Below are 22,398 nucleotides of genomic sequence, written 5' to 3' on the forward strand. Positions count from 1 at the left end.
TGAAACCTTGAAATGGAATTACATTCTTAAATGTGCGCTCTTCAACTATATAATTTGTTACAATATGTATAAAATTTCTCTAATATGAGAGGCTTTTATTTTGCCCTTTTTTTTTTTTTTTTTTTTTTTACTGTGGCTATGGAAAAAACTATATTTAATTGAGATTTGTGCTGAATTGGCCATAGAGCAAAATTGCACAATTCTACATAGAAAAATTATATAGATTTTCTGCCACTTACTAATAGAAAATTTTATCTCTAGGAAGTTTAATAAGTCAGAAACCCAATAAAATTATTTCAGGGAAACCTGTGTGCTCTGATACTTACTGGAAGTATCCATTCTTTCTCCTTCCACCCAAAGACTTCTTACATCTTGAGATGTTGAGAGTCCTGGAAACGAATTTTTAATTTCCTCTCTCCCCCCATGTAAGACCTGGATCAGCAGTTTGAAATTTGAGTTATTCCGCTTAATGAATTCGTTTTGTGATCTGTGTATCTGTTCTTTGCATATTACCCTCCTCCACAGGAGTATATTCCAGAGAATACTTTTTTACTCTGGTTTCTGTATGAAAGTTATTTCTTCTTCATTAATGAAATAAAAAAGACATTAATTAAGTCTTAGACGAAGCAACTTCAGAGGAAGAGCAATGTGTTTCTGGAACCTCTAATGACGGCATTGAATCACGATTTGGAGAAAAGTGAGTCTCATACTCAAGAGAAAAAAGGAAGGACAGAGAGATGCTTGGGTATTACTGTAGTGAGACCATAGGAATACCTTAGATATTTGGGAGATTACTATCTTAAATAGCTGGTTGTTTTGCCCACAGGGCAGGAATTCTATGCTTCAGGCATTTGGTAGTTGCATTACTTGGTAATTTTAGGACTTTGGAATTCTAAACTCAGAGTTTATTTTACCAGAATGCTGCTACCTTTATGTGCCTTATTTCTCCTCTGGGCTATATGTGGCATTACCATTGGCACAGTTTATAGCATCTGGGTGGGTAATCTACTATCTTATCTTTCACTTTTTACATAAAGTCTAAAGTTTGAAACATAGATCTCACAGTTCTAAAACTGCAAGGTGGGAAAGTTTGGAGCAGAGGCATTGCTAAGATTTATTTTTTATATACATTTTTAGTTTCTGTTAATAATTTTTCCTTCTCAGTGCACTTGGTAGTGTTTAAATGTTAAACATGTTTGTAACAGCTAAGGCTCTGTTTTAAATTCCCTGATTATTTGTGAAAGGGAGATAATGCTGGGTCTTGATGCTTGCATTTTCCTAATAGAGATTACCTTGTACAAGGCCAGAGATATGAGGTCTCAATGACAGAAATCAAAGCTTTAGGGCTTCACAAAACATTAAACCCAAGTTTTTGGGGGGGTCATGTTGGAAGGCTCTAGCAATTTTATTTAAATAGCCATTTGGCTGCTACCTATAACAAATATTAAGAAGCTATCAAGAGAACATAAATGCATTCATCCAGTAGCATCATAAAATCTGATACATACTATATACATAAAAAGATGTTTATAATTTTCTGAAAGTCTCAAGCTTATTTTGTTGTGTGTTCACATCTTACAACCTCAGTGCTGGTTAGAGTGGAGACCAGAGCAACTGTAGGCAAGAATTTAAGCTACATCTGACTATAATTTCCTCCTATGAGTTGTTTTCTCATAAAGCCAGGTCTTAATGTTGATAGTGGTATTGACAGAACATCATGTGGGGATCTAGAGGCTTGTTTCTCCACCTTCATGTGGTGGAAAGCATTACCAACTGGGCAATACCAAAAGGCAGCAACTGTCCTAAATTTAAATGAATATGGGGAAGTATTTGAAGATTTTTTTTATTTTTTTTATTTTTATTTTTTTAAATAAAGCTGGGTATGGCCACACCTTTTTTTACTTTTGTTTGTAAACTCTCCAGGGAGATTGCTTTTTCTGATTTATGAAGCTCTCACGCCTAAAATGGAAAATTGCACAAATTGGCTAAAATCCTCTCTCCAAAATCATCTTTCTGATAGATGTGTGTATTCCTTCAACTGGCCAGGAAAAGCAGGTCTTGCATTGAAGGCAGGTAGGTAGGTAGGTAGGTAGGTAAGTAGGTAGATAGATGGATAGATAGATAGATAGATAGATAGATAGATAGATAGATAGATAGATAGATAGATAGATAATTTGCTGTACCCAGAAACCATTAGTGGCTTGTTCATGATGATGTTAAAAGACCTGCATCTTTCAGTTTTGACAGTAATGTCTGCACCTTAAGATTCAGAGACTCTCTAATGGCCTATTTTAAGGTTTTTTTGGTACCTCATGTTGGAAATCTCGGACAGGATCATATTGCCACATGCATCTGGTGTGTAAACGTTTTACTATGGCCTATAGTGTAGTTCTGCTGTGGCAAGTTAAAGTGGGGAAGAAACAGACCATACACAACATGCCGTCCAGCAATGCTGACTTGGTTATTCCAGGGGATCGGACTTCTGAGGAATACCTTGAAGGCACAGTATCACTTTGAACTTCTTCCTGGTTTGGTATAGTTTACACTTTTTTCCTTAGCTTGCGCTTTCTTACAATATTCATACTTTAATTGCTGCTTTCTGCTTTGTGTTGGCTGCAAAATGAAACATATTGCTAGCAAAGTCACTTTTTATACTAACAGAAAACTCCAAATGGATGTGTCAGGTAGCTACTCTTTCACATTACAAGATTTTTTTAATCTTGTCCCATGATGATCAAACAACCAGAGAAAATGAAGTAGGGCATTTTTCTGATTCATACTGTTTTAAAAGTTGTATGTGTATTTCTGCTTAGCATCTGACATTAGAGCTTTGTAAGTGCTTCGGTTACCTGCTTTCTAAAATCCTATTTTCCCTTCTGCCACAGGATTTGAGGGAGGAATGTATAAAGCTGAAAATGAGAGTTTTTGATTTGGAACAACAGAATCAAACATTAAGTGTGCTTTTCCATCAGAAAGTCAAACCAGCTTCTGACCTCCTTCTTCAGGTAGGAGATGGCAATTTGCAGAAAGCAAACTATGAGCTTTGTGTTTCTTACAATTATAAAATATATTTTTTTCATTTTAAGGTTATGGCAGTAAGCAGGAAATGACAGTTGATATATTTAATATTTTGGAAGAATATCTGTTATCTATAATCTGATACCACTGAAACTGCGAGTGTACACCAGTAAGATATGACTACATATTAGATGCAAATGTGGAGAGGATCACACCTGCAAAGTAACTTACTTTTTAGGTGTTTTTTCACTATGATAAATGGAATTATATGGGTTCATTATCCCTTTGTAGGGGAGAAGCTCTGATTCTTTTAACATCCAGCTTGATGGTGAGCAGTGTAATTTCCTGTGAGAAGACAGCCCATTTATTTAACTTTTGCCATATGTATTACTTTCCTGGTTTCAGCTTACTTACAAGGACTTAAGTACATCTTCACAGACCCAGAGTGATTTTTTTTTCCAAATGTTTTATGGAAGGATATAGCTGAGAAACCAATTGACCCATCTCCCACTCCTTTGCCATTCTGGAATAAGAGATGTTTCAGTATCTCTTTTCATTTGGCAAAGTCCGTTATTGTGAATGCATCCATCGCTTTGTCATCCTTTTGTAGAAGTAGAATTGCTTTGCAGAAGTTCCAACAAACCTGACCATGAACTAGAACAATAAATGAGGATTTTTTTTTAAAGACTCTGCAAGTTTCTAACAATATGACAAATTCTGGGTTTAGCAATCTCTGTTATTTCTTACTAAAAAACAAACAAACAAACAAAAAACAAAAAAAACCCAACCAAAAAAACCCAAACATTCATTTTGGAGGAGTCAGATAGGTAGGTGATGTTAAATAAGTATGTATATCTTACCTAAATTCTCTGATGCTGTGCATGTGTATCTCAACGTAAAATTTGACCCTTGCACTGTTGCTAAACAGCTGAGGGCTGTTAACTCTCATCAGCTCATGCTGTTTACTGAGGAAGCATGGTCTCCTCACCAACTGGTGCTTAAAGTCAAGGGAATCCCGGGGGTGGCAAACAGCTATACTTACATACTGCAGAACTGAAGCTTGGGCAGAGTGAGGCCAGGTTACCATCACAGGGATCTGGGTTCTTGTGTTATCCTGAGGTTCTTGTTCTGTCTGTTTATTTTGTGTTGATATAGGTATTGCTAGATCAGGACTTTCTCTCTTCTAATTGCTTCTGCCTTGCCCTAGCTGTTAAAACACTTCATATGTAATCAAAAAAACAAAAACAAAAAAAAAAACAAACCCAAACTAAACAGACAAAAACCCAAACCAACAAAAAACAGATGAATAAAAAACCTTGGTAAATTTGTGAGTTTCCAGAACCTTGTTTATCCTCTGACTGTACTCCAGACTTGAATAAATAGTATATAGTCTGTGATCCTGCAGTCTGAGGTGTAAAATCTGGAGAAGGGTGTTTCCTTAGGGCTGAAATTAAGCAAATACTGTTGTGTGCCTGCATAGATTTGAAGCATTGTATGTATTATGTCTTTTTGGAAATGCATACATACCAGATTTAGAGCAATAGCTAAACCCTTTTTTTTTAATCTGTTGCTCTACAGAAGAGTACTAAATATATGGTTAAGGACATTCCTGTTAAAGCATGACCCTAATCAAAGTGAATGGGCAAATATTGCTAACTGGGAGGAGGGACAGGCATGACACATGGTGTTAATTTCACCTTTCTAGTACTGTCTGATACAGTACAGTTCAATTTTATTTAATGCTGATCTCATCCTGGGAGTATTCACTCTCAGTAGAACTACAGGTTTTGAAGAATGCTGTAGAAGAGGGTGAAAGCTTAAAAAAAAAATAATACCCGTTGCTTTTTCTGAATATCCACTCCGTGATTTGGTTGTCTGTTACCATCGAATTATTCTGTAATTGACATTAGAAGACTTGTATTTTTTTTGTGTATTTGATTTTGAGCAAATACAACATGATTCATTTGTCTTCTTAGGAATCAAATTATTCATATTTTTTTCAATGAAAAGATTGATACCAGTGTTTTGAATTTGACTGCAGGGTAATGGCCTGTGCACAAGACTAATATCACCGTATTGTTTTAACTCATGCTTCTCACACAATTCAAAAGAAAAACTTATTACTACCAATTTAAAAACAAAAACAATAACAAAGAAAACACATGTAGTAAGGTGTTCATGACTGCTGCTGTGAAAATGTTATTAAAAGTATTACATTTTCATGCATTTACAAGAAGTTTAAGTACTTAGGGAATTGAAGGGTCTAATAATGTTTTAAATGAAATATGTGTGTTTTCTTGAGACATGTGATTATGTATATTGCTGTGGTTAGACATAAGGAAGAAGTTCTTCACTGTGAAGGTAGTGAGGCACTGGAACTGCTTCCCCAAAGTGATAAACGCTCCATCCCTGGCAGTGTTCAAGGCCAGGTTGGACGGAGCCTTGGATGACATGGCTTAGTGTGAGGTGTCCCTGCCCATGGTAGGGGGGTTGAAACTAGATGATCTTAAGGTCCTTTCCAACCCAAACCATTCTGTGATTCTATGTAAGTTCTTTACTACTAGAAATTTTGGTGTGCTTACTGCTTGTAGGGAGTGAAACAGAGGATATGTCACTTCTGTCATGAAAAGATTAAGTAATGCAGTCTCTGCAAAATGTAAGGTGGAGAAAGAGATAACTTGGGCTTTTTTTTGTCACCTCTTTGATGTTGTAGACAATTGTAAGAGCTACCCTATCTTTCTGGGCACATTCTTTCTAGCTGAAGTGTGTGATTTACAGAGCCAGTATTAGGATAGATAAATAAGGAGAAGCCAGATCACCTCTTTTTTCTTAAAAAAAAAAAAAATAGTAATTATTCAGGCAGTCTTCTCTCTGAAGCAGCTTTCTTAAAATGTTGAAGCCAAGGAAAAGTGTTTCTGTCTCAGCACCATCTGAGGAAGAGCAATAGTCTTACTTAAAAGCTAGCACAGAAGAGTAGATTCTGTCCAAGCAGCCTTCATTTTTGAATGTGGTTGCTAAAAATTGATGAAATTCTGCCTGTCATAGAAAGAGGGGTTTGGGAAAGAAAACTGGGAGCTCCATTTCAGTGAGCCACCTTGTATTTCATCTGCAAGTGGGAGAGATAGTTGGGAATAATAGACTAAGATTTAAATTTGAGTACAGTAAAACTGATTGGAAGTGAAGAGAGAAATCTGTGGAGGTGATGTACAGACGGTTGCTGAAGGGATAAGAAAATCCAAAGAGAAGATACAAGAGTAGGAGTAAGAAGTCTTAAATGAAACTTAGCACTTCTGCTTTGCCAGTGTACAGCAGCTATGAATTATTTTTAAATGCAAATGTCAATATATTTCTGTTTTTGCCTCATTTTTCCTAAATGATGTACTGTTTTCTTCAGAGAAACTTTACTGAAATCACCAAATTACAGTGCTCTTCCATTTCTTAGTTCTGGCATTTTGCAGACTTGTTTTGCTGCTGGGTGTGGACTGCTCAGTCTTGAGACAGATCTTTTCATAGATCTTTCTCCTTGTTAGCCTCCTTTTTACTCATATTTGAAAATATAACTAATAACATCGAACCTGTTTCTGATGTTACATATCCTCCTATTACAACAATGATGACTTGTAGAAAGTTACTAATGATAACAGGGGTCAGGGTTTGTCTTCTCATAGATATCACCATAATTTGTTTCTATTTTGTATCTCTGTTTGTTAGCTGAATTGTTCCCAAGGATGATGTCTTGCTTTAACTTTTCACCCAGAAAGCTGTTGTTGCAGACTTTTTATAAAGCATGTGAGGAACCATTAGTGAAAGGTTTTAAAAAGTGGCAAGTAAAAAAGACCTTAGGCCCCCTGTAGGAGAGGATCTGGTTGAGGACCGTCTTAAGAAAATGAACATGTACAAGTCCATGGGACCTGATGAAATCCATCTGTGGGTCCTGAAGGAGCTGGCAAATGAAGTTGCTAAGCCACTGGCCATCATATTTGAAAAATCATGGCAGTCAGGTGAGGTTCCTGACAAACTGGAAAAAAGGGAAATATAACCCCCATTTTCAAGAAGGGGAAAATGGATGACCCGGGAAATTACAGAGCAGTCAGTCTCACCTCTGTGCCTGGCAAAATCTTGGAGCAGGTTCTCCTGGAAGGCATGCTAAGGTACATGAAAAACAACAAGGTGCTTGGTGACAGCCAGCATGGCTTCACTAAGGGGAAATCCTGCCTGACCAATTTGGTGGTCTTCTATGATGGGGCTACAGAACTGACGGACAGGGGTAGAGCAGTTGATGTCATCTGCCTGGACTTGTGCAAAGCGTTCAGCACTGTCCCACATGACATCCTTGTCTCTAAATTGGAGCGACATCAATTTGATGGATGGACCACTCAGTGGATAAAGAACTGGCTGGGTGGCCGCACACAAAGAGTTGTGGTCAATGGCTCAGTGTCCAGCTGGAGACCAGTAATGAGTGGTGTCCCTCAGGGATCAGTTTTGGGAGCGGTCTTGTTTAACATCTCTGTCACTGACATGGACAATGGGATTGAGTGCACCTTCAGCAAGTTTGCTGATGACACCAAGCTATGTGGTTCGGTTGATACCCTGGAGGGAAGGAATGCCATCCAGAGGGACCTTGACACGCTTGTGAGGTGGGCTGATGGAGTTTAACCATGCCAAGTGCAAGGTCCTACACCTGGGTCGGAGCAATCCCAGGCGCGGCTACATGTTGGGTAGAGAAGAGATTCAGAGCAGCCCTGTGGAGAAAGGCTTGGGGGTGTTGGTTGATGAGAAAATGAACATGAGCCAGCTTCAGTGTGCACTCGCAGCCCAGAAAGCCAACCATATCCTGGGCTGCATCAAAAGGAGTGTGACCAGCAGGTCGAAGGAGGTGATCCTGCCCCTCTACTCTGCTCTCGTGGGACCTCACCTGGAGTATTGTGTGCACTTCTGGTGTCCTCAACATAAAAATGACATGGAACTGTTGGAACAAGTCCAGAGGAGGTCCATGAGGATGAACAGGGGACTGGAGCAGCTCACATATGAAGAAAAGCTGAGAAAGTTGGGGCTGTTCAGCCTGGAGAAGAGAAGGCTGTGTGGAGACCTCATAGCAGCCTTCCAGTATCTGAAAGGGGCCTATAGGGATGCTGGGGAGGGACTCTTCATTAGGGACTGTAGTGATAGGACAAGGGGTAACGGGTTAAAACTAAAACAGGGGAAGTTTAGATTGGATATAAGTGTCCTGGGTTCAGCAGTAGCAGTCATGTTTTTTCCTTTGTGTTAACTGGTGCAGTGCTGTGTTTTGACTTCTAGTTTGAGAACAGCGTTGGTGAAGCCGATGTTGTCGGTTGTTGCTAAGTGATGTTTACCCTGACCAAGGACTCTGTGAGGCTCATGCTCTGCCAGGGAGGAGGGGAAGCTGTGAGGAAGCAGAGACGGGGCGCCTGACCCGGGCTAGCCGGGGAGGTATTCCATACCACAGCACGTCATGCCCGGGGTGGGGGGTAACTGGGAGTTACCCGGAAGGACAGGAGCTTCTGGGTGGAACTCGTTTTCTTGGCCGGTGGTATCGTATTCTCTTCCCTTGTTATTTTCCCTTATCATTGTTTTAGCTGATAGTAGCGGTGGTGATTTGTTGCTGGACTGTTCTTGTCTCAACCCGTAGGAGTTGCACTCTCTCGATCCTCCTCCCTGTTCCTCCGGGAACGGGGAAGGGGAGAGCCCCGGTGCAGGGGGGGGGAGACGGACACGGACCTTGATTGTTGTCAGCTCGGCACCACTCACTGGGAGTGAGTGAACAAGTTACCTGACTGGGTTTAAACCACGACAATAAGGAAGAAATTCTTTCCTGTTAGGGTGGTGAGGCACTGGAATGGTTTGCCCAGGGAAGTTGTGAATGCTCCATCCCTGGCAGTGTTCAAGGCCAGGCTGGACAGAGCCTTGGGTGGCATGTTTAGTGTGAGGTGTCCTTGCCTATGGCAGGGAGGTCGGAACTGTATGATCTTAAGGTTCTTTTGAGCTCTAACTATTCTATGATTCTGTTATTCTAAGTAGCAATATTTATTGAGTTGATTTATTTGATTAAATAAGTAATAAAATTTTCCTAGTTGAGAAAGTATAAAATAATATTTCTAGTCATAAGATTTACAATACTTCTGATCCTAAACTATATTTTCATTGCCATTTTATTTCCATCATAAAAATTCTACTTTATCAATCCCAGAACAAAGCAGGTAGGACTCTTCAAGCATCTATTTTCTCGTGTGTTTCTCTGGCTAGATTAGTTTCATTTAGTACTCATGGACCATCCATGTTGTTTAATTTTGTCTAAGATTTTTTCTAGAATGCTACAGCACAGTCCACTGAATTCTCAGGTCAATTTAAATAATAACTACTTTGTTATGACTTCATTGATACTAGCATTTTTAATAACCTGACAACTGCGTCCTGGCATACAAGACAGAGTACAGCTGTATGTGCTTTGATGGAAATTGTTGTACATCTTATCAGGAAGGGGTGAATTGCACCAGTGACATTATAATATATGGGAAGAAAAAGAAGGCAATTAATTGCCCTAAAATCTGATAAAAGGAGATGGAATATGTAGCCTCAGAGTCTGAGTCTGACCTCTGGTTCAGACATCATTAGGTATGATGATGTCTGAATGCAGAGGTTAAAAGTGAAGTTACATTTACAGCAGTCAGATAGATTAAATATTTAAGTATTTCAGAAAGTAGGTATTTGAGGGTTTGAAATTAAAGCTAAAGATCTTTGCACACTATTAGAAAACAGTTTGTCAGCAGTCCAAAGTATATTTCAGTAACTAGATCATTATACGCTGAGCAGCAGTATAATTCCCATCTCACAGAAGCCAGCTACTACTCCTGCCTTGTGCCTCCAGGCTCTTCAGAGAGTAGACAGACTGAGACCAAGATCAGCAAATTGTATTTAAAGTTTTGAAACTCCTGCAGTTGACCTGCTTATTTTCTTACTTCACGTTTGTTCTTTTGTATTCATCAGATTGTCAGGGCCATCTGCAAAGCTTCTGAAAAGTTCCAGTTTCAGAACAAACTGTCTTTTCCTTCTCAGTAAACATATAAATCAGGTGTGGCAGTATCTGTAGTGATACTTACTTTCTCAGAAATCGGGACTGGTGGCTTGAAGGAGAAATTAATCTCAGATCTGCTAATTGTTTCAGCAGTAGTGGAAAACTTCTTAAAAGCTACCTCAATCTCAAGGATTTTATCAACAGATAAAAAGGTAATCACATAAATCTAAAGCAGGTTTGACATATATTAAGTTTAAACTAGTACATTAAACTTTATGCAAGAATTGCATTGCCAGTAGAGCACCTACTAAGGAGTGAGGTGGTGTTTTTTACACCATTTGCAGTTCTCAAAATATTTCAGACCACAGCCCTGCTGCAGTGCTTTCTCTTGCTCAAGGTTACCAAAGGTGCACAATCGCTGTCATGAAGATCCTGTCCCAAGAAAAAGCATCCAGACTTGTAGCAGTGTGAAATTCTAAGAATACTTCTGTGTATCTCAGGAGATACACAGGATTAGATAGTGGCTTAGTAAAAAGCGCTTAAAGATTTTTGAGACTTTCAAGAATGAATTAAAGGATTATTTCTTCATGTGAAGATGCCAATGTCATAATTTTCAGTCTTGCATTATCCCAGTAAACTGGTACCTGCTTTCTATTTCTGTCATGTCCTCACTCACCAATAATATCTGAGAAGACAGAAGTACAAAGCTTTGAATCTCTGTACTTTATCTCAGTTTACAGCATCAGCGTGTGATAATACATTATAAACAGTATTTCTTAATTGCCGTGTTTGCAGCTCCAGTTATGTGCTGAGAAAACAATCCAGAATTCAAGTATTCATGAAAGCCTACTGGTTAGATGAACGGGTGACCAAAGTCAGTGATGAGAGAAGGAAACATCCCCCCTCCAAATTAATTTCATCTAATCCCCCTAAGCCATATGACCTAGTTCTGAATGAACAGCAGCAACATAATACCTGAAGGAATTAGGCTGGATATCTGATACCCAACCAGCTCTGGAAGGAGGACCTAAGGTAGGCAGATGTTTAGAAGAGCACTGAGAATCATCGGATATCATCTGCCACAGTGGTTCTCTATGGGCCATCTCTAGTCACAGGGACTTATTCTCGTGTAAATCACAGCCATGGTGTGTAGATGTCCAAGAAGCTTTGTGAGATCCCTTGAGTCAAGTAACTGGGATGGCTTTTCTTGTCCCTGAAGGACACCATTCTCTAACACAGTGAATCCAAGCATACTCTTTTCTCACTAAGGAAAGCGTAAAGCATTCATTCTTAAAATAAAACATTTGCTAAATTTATTTGCTGGATCTGAACCTAATCAAGGCTGACAAAATACCGTTACAAAAAATATTCAGGTGTGGTATGTAAGAGGAGAGGTAGGGCAGTATCCTTCACAACATTTCAAACTAAAGAAAAACAAAGAACAGTTAGAACAGCTAGAGGTGCAGTGGATAATAGTATTTTATTATGAGGGAGTTAGATCAACTGACCTGATAGGTCTCCTCCATCTACAACTTGTGTTTTGTTTATTTTCTTCTTGGCAGACTGTTGTCCCTTATTTCAGTACCTAAATTCCTACCAGTTTGCTCTCAAACAAAAAGAAAACTAAAGTTTACTGGAAATATAGAACTGATGAGAATGATAATGCTTTTAAGAGAAATTTACTCCCAACTGCTAGAATTTCTAATGTCCAAGTACTTCAGCTAGTCTTGAGTGGTTCCCAAGACGAGCACTGAAAGGCTTTCCATATCAGAATCATAGAATTGTAGAATGGTTTGTGTTGGAAGGGACCGTAGAGATCATTTAGTTCCAGCCCCCTTGACATGGACAGGGACATTTCCCACTAGACCAGGTTGCTCAAACCCCCTTTCAACCTGGCCTTGACCATTTTGTGATACAATTTAAACATATATATTTTTAGATGGCAAATTTAAAATTGGCTTTTTCCATTTTCCCTATGATAAATTGCTAAAGCGATAACCAAAAACAGTAAATCAAATGAGCAAATAATCTTTAGGAAAGCCACAGGTGATCTTTGGTGAAGCTGTTATGAATGATTTTGACTGAGGACAGCAGTAATTTTTTTTTATTTTTAAGTTTTTAAGACATATATAGATTTTTTTCTGAAGAGCAGAAACAGTTTTTCAGAGTAAGTATCTGTCAAGGAAACCTTAAGGCTATACTGATGTGACAGGCCTTAACAACAAAAGTAAGATTTTACTGCCTTTTCGTTTTTAGACAAAGAAAAGTATGCAGCTGACACTGTGTGAACCATAGATTTCTCTTTATTTTATGCATAGATTTTTATTTTCAGTGATGATACACATGATGACAGGAATCCAATATGATATTTGAAGCCCCAAGCAAGTATAGGGGCAGAGTCATTAAGTACAAGAATGTACTTAATGGTTTTTCCTATTATTGTGTACATTCAGTATCAGAATAAATGGAAGAAAAAAGGAAGGAATTCCACAATACAAAATAGTATTGCTATATTCCTTTCCAAAATTGCCCTGTGCTTCAGACTTACAGTAAGTGTTAAAAAGATACAGTTTTTTATTCCATGAAGTTAAATTTAACCTATAACAATGCTTAACCTGTTGGATGCTATTTCAGCCTGCTCTGTTTGTCTTTTATGACCAACAGATCCATTTTTTTGTCTCGTGTGTTTCTAGGTTTGAAGTTTATATATATATTTGGTGTATTTAAGTGTCCTGAGTTCAGCTGTAACAGTTATTTTTCTTCTTCTGAGTAGCTGGTGCAGTTCTGTGTTTTTGACTCTAGTCAGAGAACAATGCTGATAACACACCCATGTTTTCAGTTGTTGCTAAGTAATGCTTACCCCAATCAAAGGTTTTTCAGACTCACGCTCTGCCAGTGAAAAGGGACACAGGAAGCCGGGAGGAAGTAGAGCCAGAACACCTCACCCAAACTAGCCAAAGGGATATTCTGTACCACAGCACATCAAGGATCATTCATTGAGGTTTCCTTTCTAAATAAAAAAATCTTTCTCATTGAGATTTGGATAGCAAAAATTAGCATGGATTTGTTCTAATGTTATCCAGTATGTGATGTGGTAAGTACAAGCCATGTGCCACATATAAAAGGGCAAGTTCATCTCATCAGGTCAACTTTTGAAGCCTTCCCAGTTTGGATTTCACAGTGGAATGAAACAGTAGCCACTGCATGCCCTGCTTAAATATAACATGCACAGACCACAGGCGTGCTAGATAATTGATTTCTCATCATGGTGCATATTTCACACTCTGTAACTCCCAAATGAAATAACAAAAAATGCATATAATTGAATGATTCAGAGATTTAGAGGACCACTTCTTGTGCGGTAAAGTGGGAATTTATTGAAATTCTAAAGCAGTGTAGAAATATAACCATTATTATTAAGGAGATGTCATTTTCTTATTGTACTAATGGAGCTAAGTATATAGTTAACTTTTGTTTTCTTAAGATTTTGAAACTGAAGTGAAAGATAACTATGCAAAAGTATGTATATGAAACAAAAATGGATAAAGAATAAATTTTATCTTTTATCACATTCAGTACATATAAGACTTCGTTTACATTTTACTTTATAACTGTGGGTTATACTGTTATTTTAGTGGCACTTCAAACATGAAGCAAGATAGAATTACAGCTCTTTTACTTAAAATCGGTGTGCCAATAAACTTGGTGGCATTTAAGCTGTTCAGATTATATCACATCAGTGTAATTTCCTGGTAATTTTAAATTACACATTCCATCAAATCAATCAAACTAACATTATGCTAAGTGGGTTTTAGCACTTAAGATTACTCATTAGGTATTTTCTGTTATGAAAAAATTCATTTTCCTGTGATACACTTTATGTTTTGTATACTCCTATGGATTCTGCACAAAGAAGAAGGGGGATGTAATTAGAATAAAATGGTATTCATAATGAATCATAAAACACCTACTGAACCGACCTCATCTTTTACTATTGAATTTTACTAATGCTCTCCTTTGTTTCCCAAATGACCTGTCTTCTTTAATGATGGTTTGGATACTGGTACGATTCAAATCCTCATCCAAAGGCCATGACACTATTGACTAGATCTCTGTTGACTTCGCTGAGAATGTGAAATACTGTATTGCAAGATAAAATCAGTGAAACTGAAGAGTCCATTAGTGCCTTAACTCTTGAATTACCATCTGGGTATCTCTCTTGATAAGGACAAGCTAAAAGGAAAAGTTTCCCTTGTCATTAAATCTTTAACAATGTGATATTGACAGACTTGAGTCTCTTTGTATTTTTAGCATTTTTAGATTGCATTCATGATCATTTCTTCCTGTGGATGTGAGCAAGCCATGTTTCATTACTCACTATCCAATGTCTGGGTGTAGGGAGGGGCAGTGATTTGTCTGTGTCCTGTGTGCATTACAAGGGCATCTTCAACATTAAGAATTAAACTCCATCTTACTGCATTAGAAGTATGGAAACCAAGTAATGGCATCTTGATTTAATATCAGTGCTTTAAAATTCTCAAATATACGCCAGTCTTCAGTTCATCTTTCTGGTATACGGTTTCAGAGATGAACTACTTAATTTTCCAGTGTTTTGGTCCTAATTTTTTTTATTCAGTCATATTTTAAAAGCAGAAATGCTCAATCACTTTTTTTTTTTTAGCTTTCCATTACTTACTATTAACTCAATTTTTTTTCTCTAACCAAACCTTGTATGCTTTTTCTTGTACAGTAGATACAGACACAGGTCTAGGCTCAATTACTGTGCATTATAGATATTTCAGATGTGAATATGAATCTGAGATTAGCACTGTATTTTAGAGGCTCACTTAAATTTATTCCCCTAAATGGTCCTTAGGAAATCTTGACAATAATTAGAAATATGGTTACTCTCAGCTCTACACCAGTTCATGGCAGAATAACAAGTGGAATTCACCTTTAATTTAGGTCTTTTGGTCCTTCATGTACATGGGACCAGACTTGCAGGTGTTCTTAAAATTTGACTACTTATTTGGTGCCAAACTGGGAGCTGACCCCTTTTCAAATTCCTGCATAATACCTTCTAAGCCCTGCTTTTATCTACCATGAAAACATGATCGATTCACAAGGGCAGAGATTCCTAACCAAATATTGGCACAGCTTCTTCTGAGCACAGACAGCTGTGGAAAGGGTTTGCAGCAGCTATCGCCCAACTGTGCTAGAGTTAAAGCTCACAGCTGCTTTGAGCCTGGGGGCAGGCAGCCCGAGTATTGGCTGCAGGGTGGGAGAGGGAATTTGACTCTTGTCAATGACACTGTTTGCCAGGGCCTAGCACTCCTATGAACAGTCCAGGTTCTAAATGTTGCTAACCAAGAGGCACTGTGTCTTCCCTTGCAAGAGGGAAGATACCCTTCCTTTGGTCACCAAAAGGGAAGGGCTGGTTGGAAATGTGACGCTCCAGGGCAGCCTTGGTTGCAGCAATCATGAGATGGTCGAATTCGAGATCCTCAGGACAGTGAGAAGAGCGTGCAGCAAGCTCACTGCCCTGGCCTTCAAAAGAGCAGACTTTGGCCTCTTCAGGAACCTACTTAATAAGGTTCCATGGGATATAGCCCTAGAGGGCAGGGAGGCCCAAGACTGTTGGTTGAGATTCAAGGATCACCTGCTACAACCTCAGGAGTGCTGCATCCCAACTAGAAGGAAGTGCAGCAGGAGGGCCAGGAGACCTCCTTGGATGGATAAGGAGCTGCTGAGGAAACTTCGACAGAAAAAAGAGGCTTATAAAAGGTGGAAACAAGGACAGGTGGCATGGGAAGAATACAGGGATGATATCTGGGAAGCTAGGGACTAGGTTAGGAAAGCTAAAGCCCAGTTAGAATTCAATTTGGCTAGGAATGTGAAAGATAACAGGAAGGGATTCTATAGGTGCATTGAGAATAAAAGACAGACTAGGGACAACATGGGCCCTCTCCGGAAGCTATCAGGAGAACTGGCTACACAGGATTTGGAGAAGGCTGAGGTTCTTAATGACTTCTTTGCTTCAGTGTTCACTGGCAAATGCTCTGACCACACCACCCAAGTCTTGGAAGGCAGATGCAGGGACTGTGGGAATGAAGACCATAGGTGCACTGTAGGAGAGGATCTGGTCTGAGACCATCTTAAGAACCTGAACGTGCACAAGTCCATGGGACCTGATGAAATCCATCTGTGGGTCCTGAAGGAGCTGGCCATCATATTTGAAAAATCATGGCAGTCGGGTGAGGTTCCTGACAAACTGGAAAAAAGGGAAATATAACCCCCATTTTCAAGAAGGGGAAAATGGATGACCCGGGAAATTACAGAGCAGTCAGTCTCACCTCTGTGCCTGGCAAAATCTTGGAGCAGGTTCTCCTGGAAGGCATGCTAAGGCACATGAAAAACAACAAGGTGCTTGGTGACAGCCAGCATGGCTTCACTAAGGGGAAATCCTGCCTGACCAATTTGGTGGCCTTCTATGATGGGGCTACAGAACTGATGGACAGGGGTAGAGCAGTTGATGTCATCTACCTGGACTTGTGTAAAGCGTTCGACACTGTCCCACATGACATCCTTGTCTCTAAATTGGAGAGACATCAATTTGATGGATGGACCACTCGGTGGATAAAGAACTGGCTGGATGGCCGCACACAAAGCGTTGTGGTCAATGGCTCAATGTCCAGCTGGAGACCAGTAACGAGTGGTGTCCCTCAGGGATCGGTGTTGGGACCGGTCTTGTTCAACATCTTTGTTGCTGACATGGACAGTGGGATTGAGTGCACCCTCAGCAAGTTTGCCGATGACACCAAGCTGTGTGGTTCAGGTTGATACCCTGGAGGGAAGGAATGCCATCCAGAGGGACCTTGACACACTTGTGAGGTGGGCTGATGCCAACCTCATGAAGTTTAACCATGCCAAGTGCAAGGTCCTACACCTGGGTAGGTTTAGTGTGAGGTGTCCCTGCCCATGGCAGGGGGGTTGGAACTAGATGATCTTAAGGTCCTTTCCAACCCTAACTATTCTATGATTCTAAGAGCACAGTTTGGCCCAGGAGCAATGACTGACATTTTTTGTTTTCCTGACATTTTCTGGCTACAGCAGTAGGAGCGAGTTGCAAATGAACATGGGGAGTACAGGTCTATATGTTCATATCACACAATATGGTGCATCCTCTTTGTTGGCACCAGCTCTGGCTCTCCCACTTCGCCTCTGTTTCAGCTGTACTTGCATGGCCAGGCTGATTGCAATATCCTTCTGTGGGTTCTCACTCCAGAAAAGGTCAGTGGAATTACAGAGGACTGAAGCCAGGATTTGAGGTGCTGGTTCAGATTGTCAAGTCTACAGGGTCATTCTTTGTCTTGCACACAAGCCTTTTGATTTTTGTCTAGCAGTATAAATGTTTCAGAACTTGGTCTGCTATTGGAAATCTTGTAGTCACATTTGATACTTTCAAGAATGAAATACCACAATATATATACACAGTGACCTTCTAGAAGCTTTATTTCTGAAAAGCAACGAAAGTTACAGAAGTCTGTGGTACCGTTCCTGAGCTGGCAAAAAATCTTTCAATTTCAGTAAAAGAAGTGAAGCCAGTAATTCTTACCAGCTGGGAATCTGCCCACTTACTCTTTCTAAACAATACCTCAGGTAAGTGCTTTAAAGAAAATGGGGTAGAATAAAGTACCGTGCTCCAGGTATTAAAGAAAACCTTCCTAAAAAGTCATTCCTTATTTGAAATTATTCTGTTAAAGCCAAAAACAATGCATTAGAGTTGGAGAGAGAAAAGCCTTAAACTAATGATAAAAGTATTTCTTTAAATCCTTCTACTTTTAAACTCCTTTCAGTCCACCTGATATTTCAACAATATTAAAAAAAAAAGAAAAAAGAAAAAGAAGGTGGAGGGATTATGATGCTCTTTAAATGCATAATACTGAGGGAAGGAAAATATGGCTTATTCAACATTAACCTTGACAAATTCCTGCTCCTGTCATTTAAATGAATGAACCTTTCCCATGTCTAGGTTGCTGGACCTTGGGAAACAGAAGTGAGGAAGGACTGTAAAAATGATGCCCATATTTCTCAAATTATTCTTCTGAGTAAGTGAATTATGTCAGTGAAATCCAAATAAGGATGAATCTGTTCACTTGAATCACCTGTTCACAGCCAATAAACTTCCATGTGAAACAGTGCTTATCCTTCTCAGTTGCCGTGTATTGATCTAAAACATCTTCCCTGAGCTTTCTCTCTCCTTTTCCTCCTACAGGCAAAAGGTTAGAATTAGATAATAGTATTAATTTTCCAGACATCTGCACATGTTTTAATAGCCTTTAGAAGGTTTGAAATGGTTTCTGTTTGACCACCACAGGGCTAAAATGCCATTAAGACTTATATTGTAGCAATACATAACAATCATAGCCCCATAGTTCAACCTGGCAATAAAAAAGCTAATTTATTTTATCAGAGATTTAAATTTATGTGATGAACTCCTCTCTCAATAGGAGCTGTAATACCACTCCTACAAAATACCACAGCCCTTCATATTTTCAAAACCAGACAAAGTACTTGCAGTGACCCTTGTGTATGTATTTGTTCTGTGTGCTTGTTGAGTGTTTGCACGTGTGTTTGTGTGTTCATCTAATACCATTTACCATTCCTGAGACCTTTTTAGTTCTTCTGTTTCTTCATTCTTAGTCTCATTTTTTTTCTATCATCTGACTCACAGCTCTGCGGGAAGAAAGTTATTAGCAGATCCAAGGCAGTCTCCAGTGTTAGCCTATTTTTTTTTAACCGCCCTGAGAACTGGAATTTTGTTGTGGGACAAAATTATTACTGTTTAGGTAAATTGAGTTTAAAATAGCTTTTAAAATAGACATATGCAGTTAATAAGGGTATTTTGAAAATCTGTGAAAGAAATATTTAGAGCTCAGACAGTTTTCATTTCCAGCTATATGCTAGAGGAAAGCTTCAGCTTATCCCATTATAAAGTGATAAAGCAGCATTTGATGGCAGCAGCTTCTGTGATAAAATGATCATGGCAGCACTGAGAACGAATCTAATAAGGGAATTGATCTGTAGATTCCAATTCTGTAAGAGACAACATCGATCAACATAAATGTCAATAACAAGATCGTACTGAGTTCTGCCTAATTCCTTTAGATGATTTTGGGGCATAGTCAGAAAGTGAATGTGAAAATGAATTTTAAACTGCAGGAATCACAAAGACAGACCAAAATTGCATTGTGCTACCAGGATTATCACTGACTCTTTTAGCATCACCAATTTAGTAGCATGTTGAAATTAGAGAGTAGTATTTAAGCAGATAATGATTGATAATGCAATGTCTGTTGTATAAGCGAGACTGAAACTTAAACAGTACTTTTAATCTGTTTTCATGTTAAAGCATTTCTTAAACCAGTGAAATAATAAAAAACAGCTCACCTTTTTACTGCTAATTCATAGATAGCATGTGTAAGGCATGCCTTAGAAGATTAGTGGTATAGTTCTTCCTTGTCACAGATGTTCAGTGTAAAGTTGTTTCCCAAACTGATTCTGACCATGCTGAAATGTTTGTGAATACACTCTCTGATGTTCCAAATACTTCCTAACACCTGCATAATGTTGACAGTCATTTAGCAAAGTGGAATTAACATATTAATTAGAATTAGATCAATAGAAAGGATTTACTAAAAGCATTTACTGGTTTGACCCAAATTATTAAGAAACAAAATGCAAATATGTACTTAAGAAACAAAATACAAATATGTACTCAAGAAAAGGCTTAACTGTTCTGCAATATTATTCTCATAAAACTGCTGTTTTACCATACTCCAAGGAGTATTCCATGAGCAAGATCACTGAAAACATTTATTTCATTAATTATTTACATTCTGACTAGCTGATTACCGGATCATTGATGTAAACTGTTGACTTTACAGTAATTACAAACCACAGGGAACTTTATACAGACATTTTCCTAAGAAATTAAATTAGCTCATTTAATTATTACTGCAATATTTACAGACTCCTACCATAGTGTTATTAAAATGAGAACTAACGCTTTGGAGTCTCAGAGCTTGAAAACACTGATAGAGTTATAAAATGAAAAGTAGGATCAGGGAATATTACTTTATGTCTTTCAATGTAACTTTTATTTAAAGCAGTTTATAAAAATTAATAAAACTAAGAGATTTGGAACAGGCATAATTTTAGGCTTACAGTAATGTTGCCAACTCTCTGAAGAATACAGAGCGCTTATGTTATTTATGTTTATGCATCAAATATCTGCTTAATACCTCCCAGTTTATACCCTAGGATGTAAGTTTCTAACCTTCTGGGTTACTCTGGAATCTAATTCACAGGTTTTTTGCCATCTCTGTATGGCTTGATAATAATAGAGAGCAGCAAGCCTGGAAAATCTGAGGCAGATGCAAATGAAACCTTTGTTTTATTTTTTTGTGCTGGATTTGCCGTGTTAACAGGATTTGCTTATGTAGTTTTTGCGCCCTAATCTTCTATACAAATATTTGTAATATTGTACCTACGTACTTTGTCTTGGGTGCTGTCAGTTAAGTCTCAGTAAACTTGCCTGGAGAATTTGCCAGTAGAACTTGACAAACTACTATTAATACTGGGTTTGAATCTGAAGTCTAGCATCTTCTGTATCACAAAGCTTCTAGGTTTTTTAGCAAAGTCAGCCTAGTAGGAGTGAAAACCAACAAAAACAAATGCAAAATATCGAAATGGAAGTTTCATGGAAGTATTTTTATTAGATTAATGGAAAATCAAAATCCGCTTGACTTGAAAATCCTGGAATAGCTGGAAACTGTCTTTTTTTTGTACTAACAACTGATTTAGCTTACTGAAATGTATTCTACAGTTAATCCTTTAATATTCATTTTATGCATAACTCTTCTTCCTTTACCACTGAGCAATACTGCATGTTTGTGATTGTTTCCTATGTTTGACATAGCTGTAGGTAAGACCAATAAATAGCAGTCTCCAACTGCCTGCTCATACCACTGTAAGAGTTATCCTGGGGTCACTTACTGTGTATTAACCACCTCATTCCACCAAAAATAAATACTGTAGCTGTAGTGGTAAATCTCCTGTGATACTGCTGTTGAGAACCCTATCAGCAATATACAGCACAAATTAATTTTAGTTAACCTGTCAGACAAACCTTAGTATATAACCAGATATTAAATATGAAAGACAACATGCATGTTGGTGCTAAGTACACTGGTGTATAAAACTTCTGAGTTGTTTTGCCTGTTCCAGACTGAGATGTATGACATTGCATGTTCCACACTTTTGCCAAACATCAAGTATCTTTGTTAACTGCTTGGTCTGTAGCAACAGAGAAGTAGAAAAAAATAGCTTAGTGTGATGCTTTAGCTTTACAATCAGAAGTTACATGTTTTGCCTGCACAGAGGTATATTACTAGCTTCTAGAGGTCTAAGAAATGATGAGCATATGTTTATTTTTTTTGGTAAGGAAAGTGTGTTTTAAATGGTCAAAGGCTGTTAGTTCCTCGCTCAAATTTTAGCTCCAACAGTCAGAGAAAGGAGTTACCTAACAAGTAGACTACGTATTGCATGTTCTCCTAGATGTCTCTTCTGACTAACTCCTGTTACCCATACTGCAGATCTTTATTCACTTTTTCCAGGGGATGATCTGAAGCAACAGAACAGGGCACGAAGGGAGCTGTAATGAACCTCTGTTTACTCCCATGCTTTACTGATACTTTGCCATTTTCTTTTCCTCAGCTGCTTGATGCAATATTTTGGTGCTTAAGGAACTGCACTAGTACGGATTGATTGATCATAGTTGCTCTGTGTGCAAGTGAAAACACAAGTCTAAATATTTGTTGTGGAATAGTCTCAAATAGACAAACCTGTAAACATGTAACATTTTATAAACAAAATATATAAATCCAGAAGGACTGTTGAGTTGTCCTGTTACTACAAGGGAATCTGAATATGGACTCGGAATGCTACCCAAATGCTGAGGGCAAGAAAATTTAGTATCTTAACTTAGTGTTTCTTCCTTTGAAAATGCTGATTTTCTCCTCCCTTCCGCAGACTGACAGTTGTTTTCTTATTTCCTTATCCTTTAAAGCTTGGTCTATTTTTAACACACTTGTGAAAATGTAGAGACATAGACCTATATGATGTTACTATGAAGCCTGTAAGGCCATATTCTATTCCCAGAACTGGCACCCAAAAAAATCACATTAACTGTTTACTACTGTGCAGAAATGCAAAAATCTTTTTTTTCTTAAAAATATTTAACTTTCTCCTTATTTCAGAGTATTTAGTGTATAAAAAGTCCTCAT

The 22,398-nt window shown here is 38.4% G+C and overlaps 1 protein-coding gene across 13 annotated transcripts in view; it reads left to right on the forward strand.

The window, feature by feature from the left end:
• Positions 1-22,398, forward strand: part of NCKAP5 (NCK associated protein 5) — a 505,074-nt gene that overhangs the window by 405,920 nt on the left and 76,756 nt on the right. For 12 of the 13 annotated variants that reach the window (XM_057407188.1, XM_057407190.1, XM_057407189.1 and 9 more), the window contains one exon: positions 2,886-3,005. In XM_057407188.1, coding sequence (XP_057263171.1) covers positions 2,886-3,005 — 120 coding nt within the window. Of the gene's footprint in view, positions 1-2,885; positions 3,006-18,810; positions 18,901-22,398 lie in introns of those variants that run through there. The other variant, XM_057407198.1, reaches the window with a different exon arrangement.

Source organism: Pezoporus wallicus, unplaced genomic scaffold (genome assembly GCF_028554395.1).
Source record: "Pezoporus wallicus isolate ANWC-B61680 ecotype Strahan unplaced genomic scaffold, APGP_CSIRO_Pwel_v1 contig_4166, whole genome shotgun sequence".
In the NCBI taxonomy this organism is placed as follows: Eukaryota; Metazoa; Chordata; class Aves; order Psittaciformes; family Psittacidae; genus Pezoporus; species Pezoporus wallicus.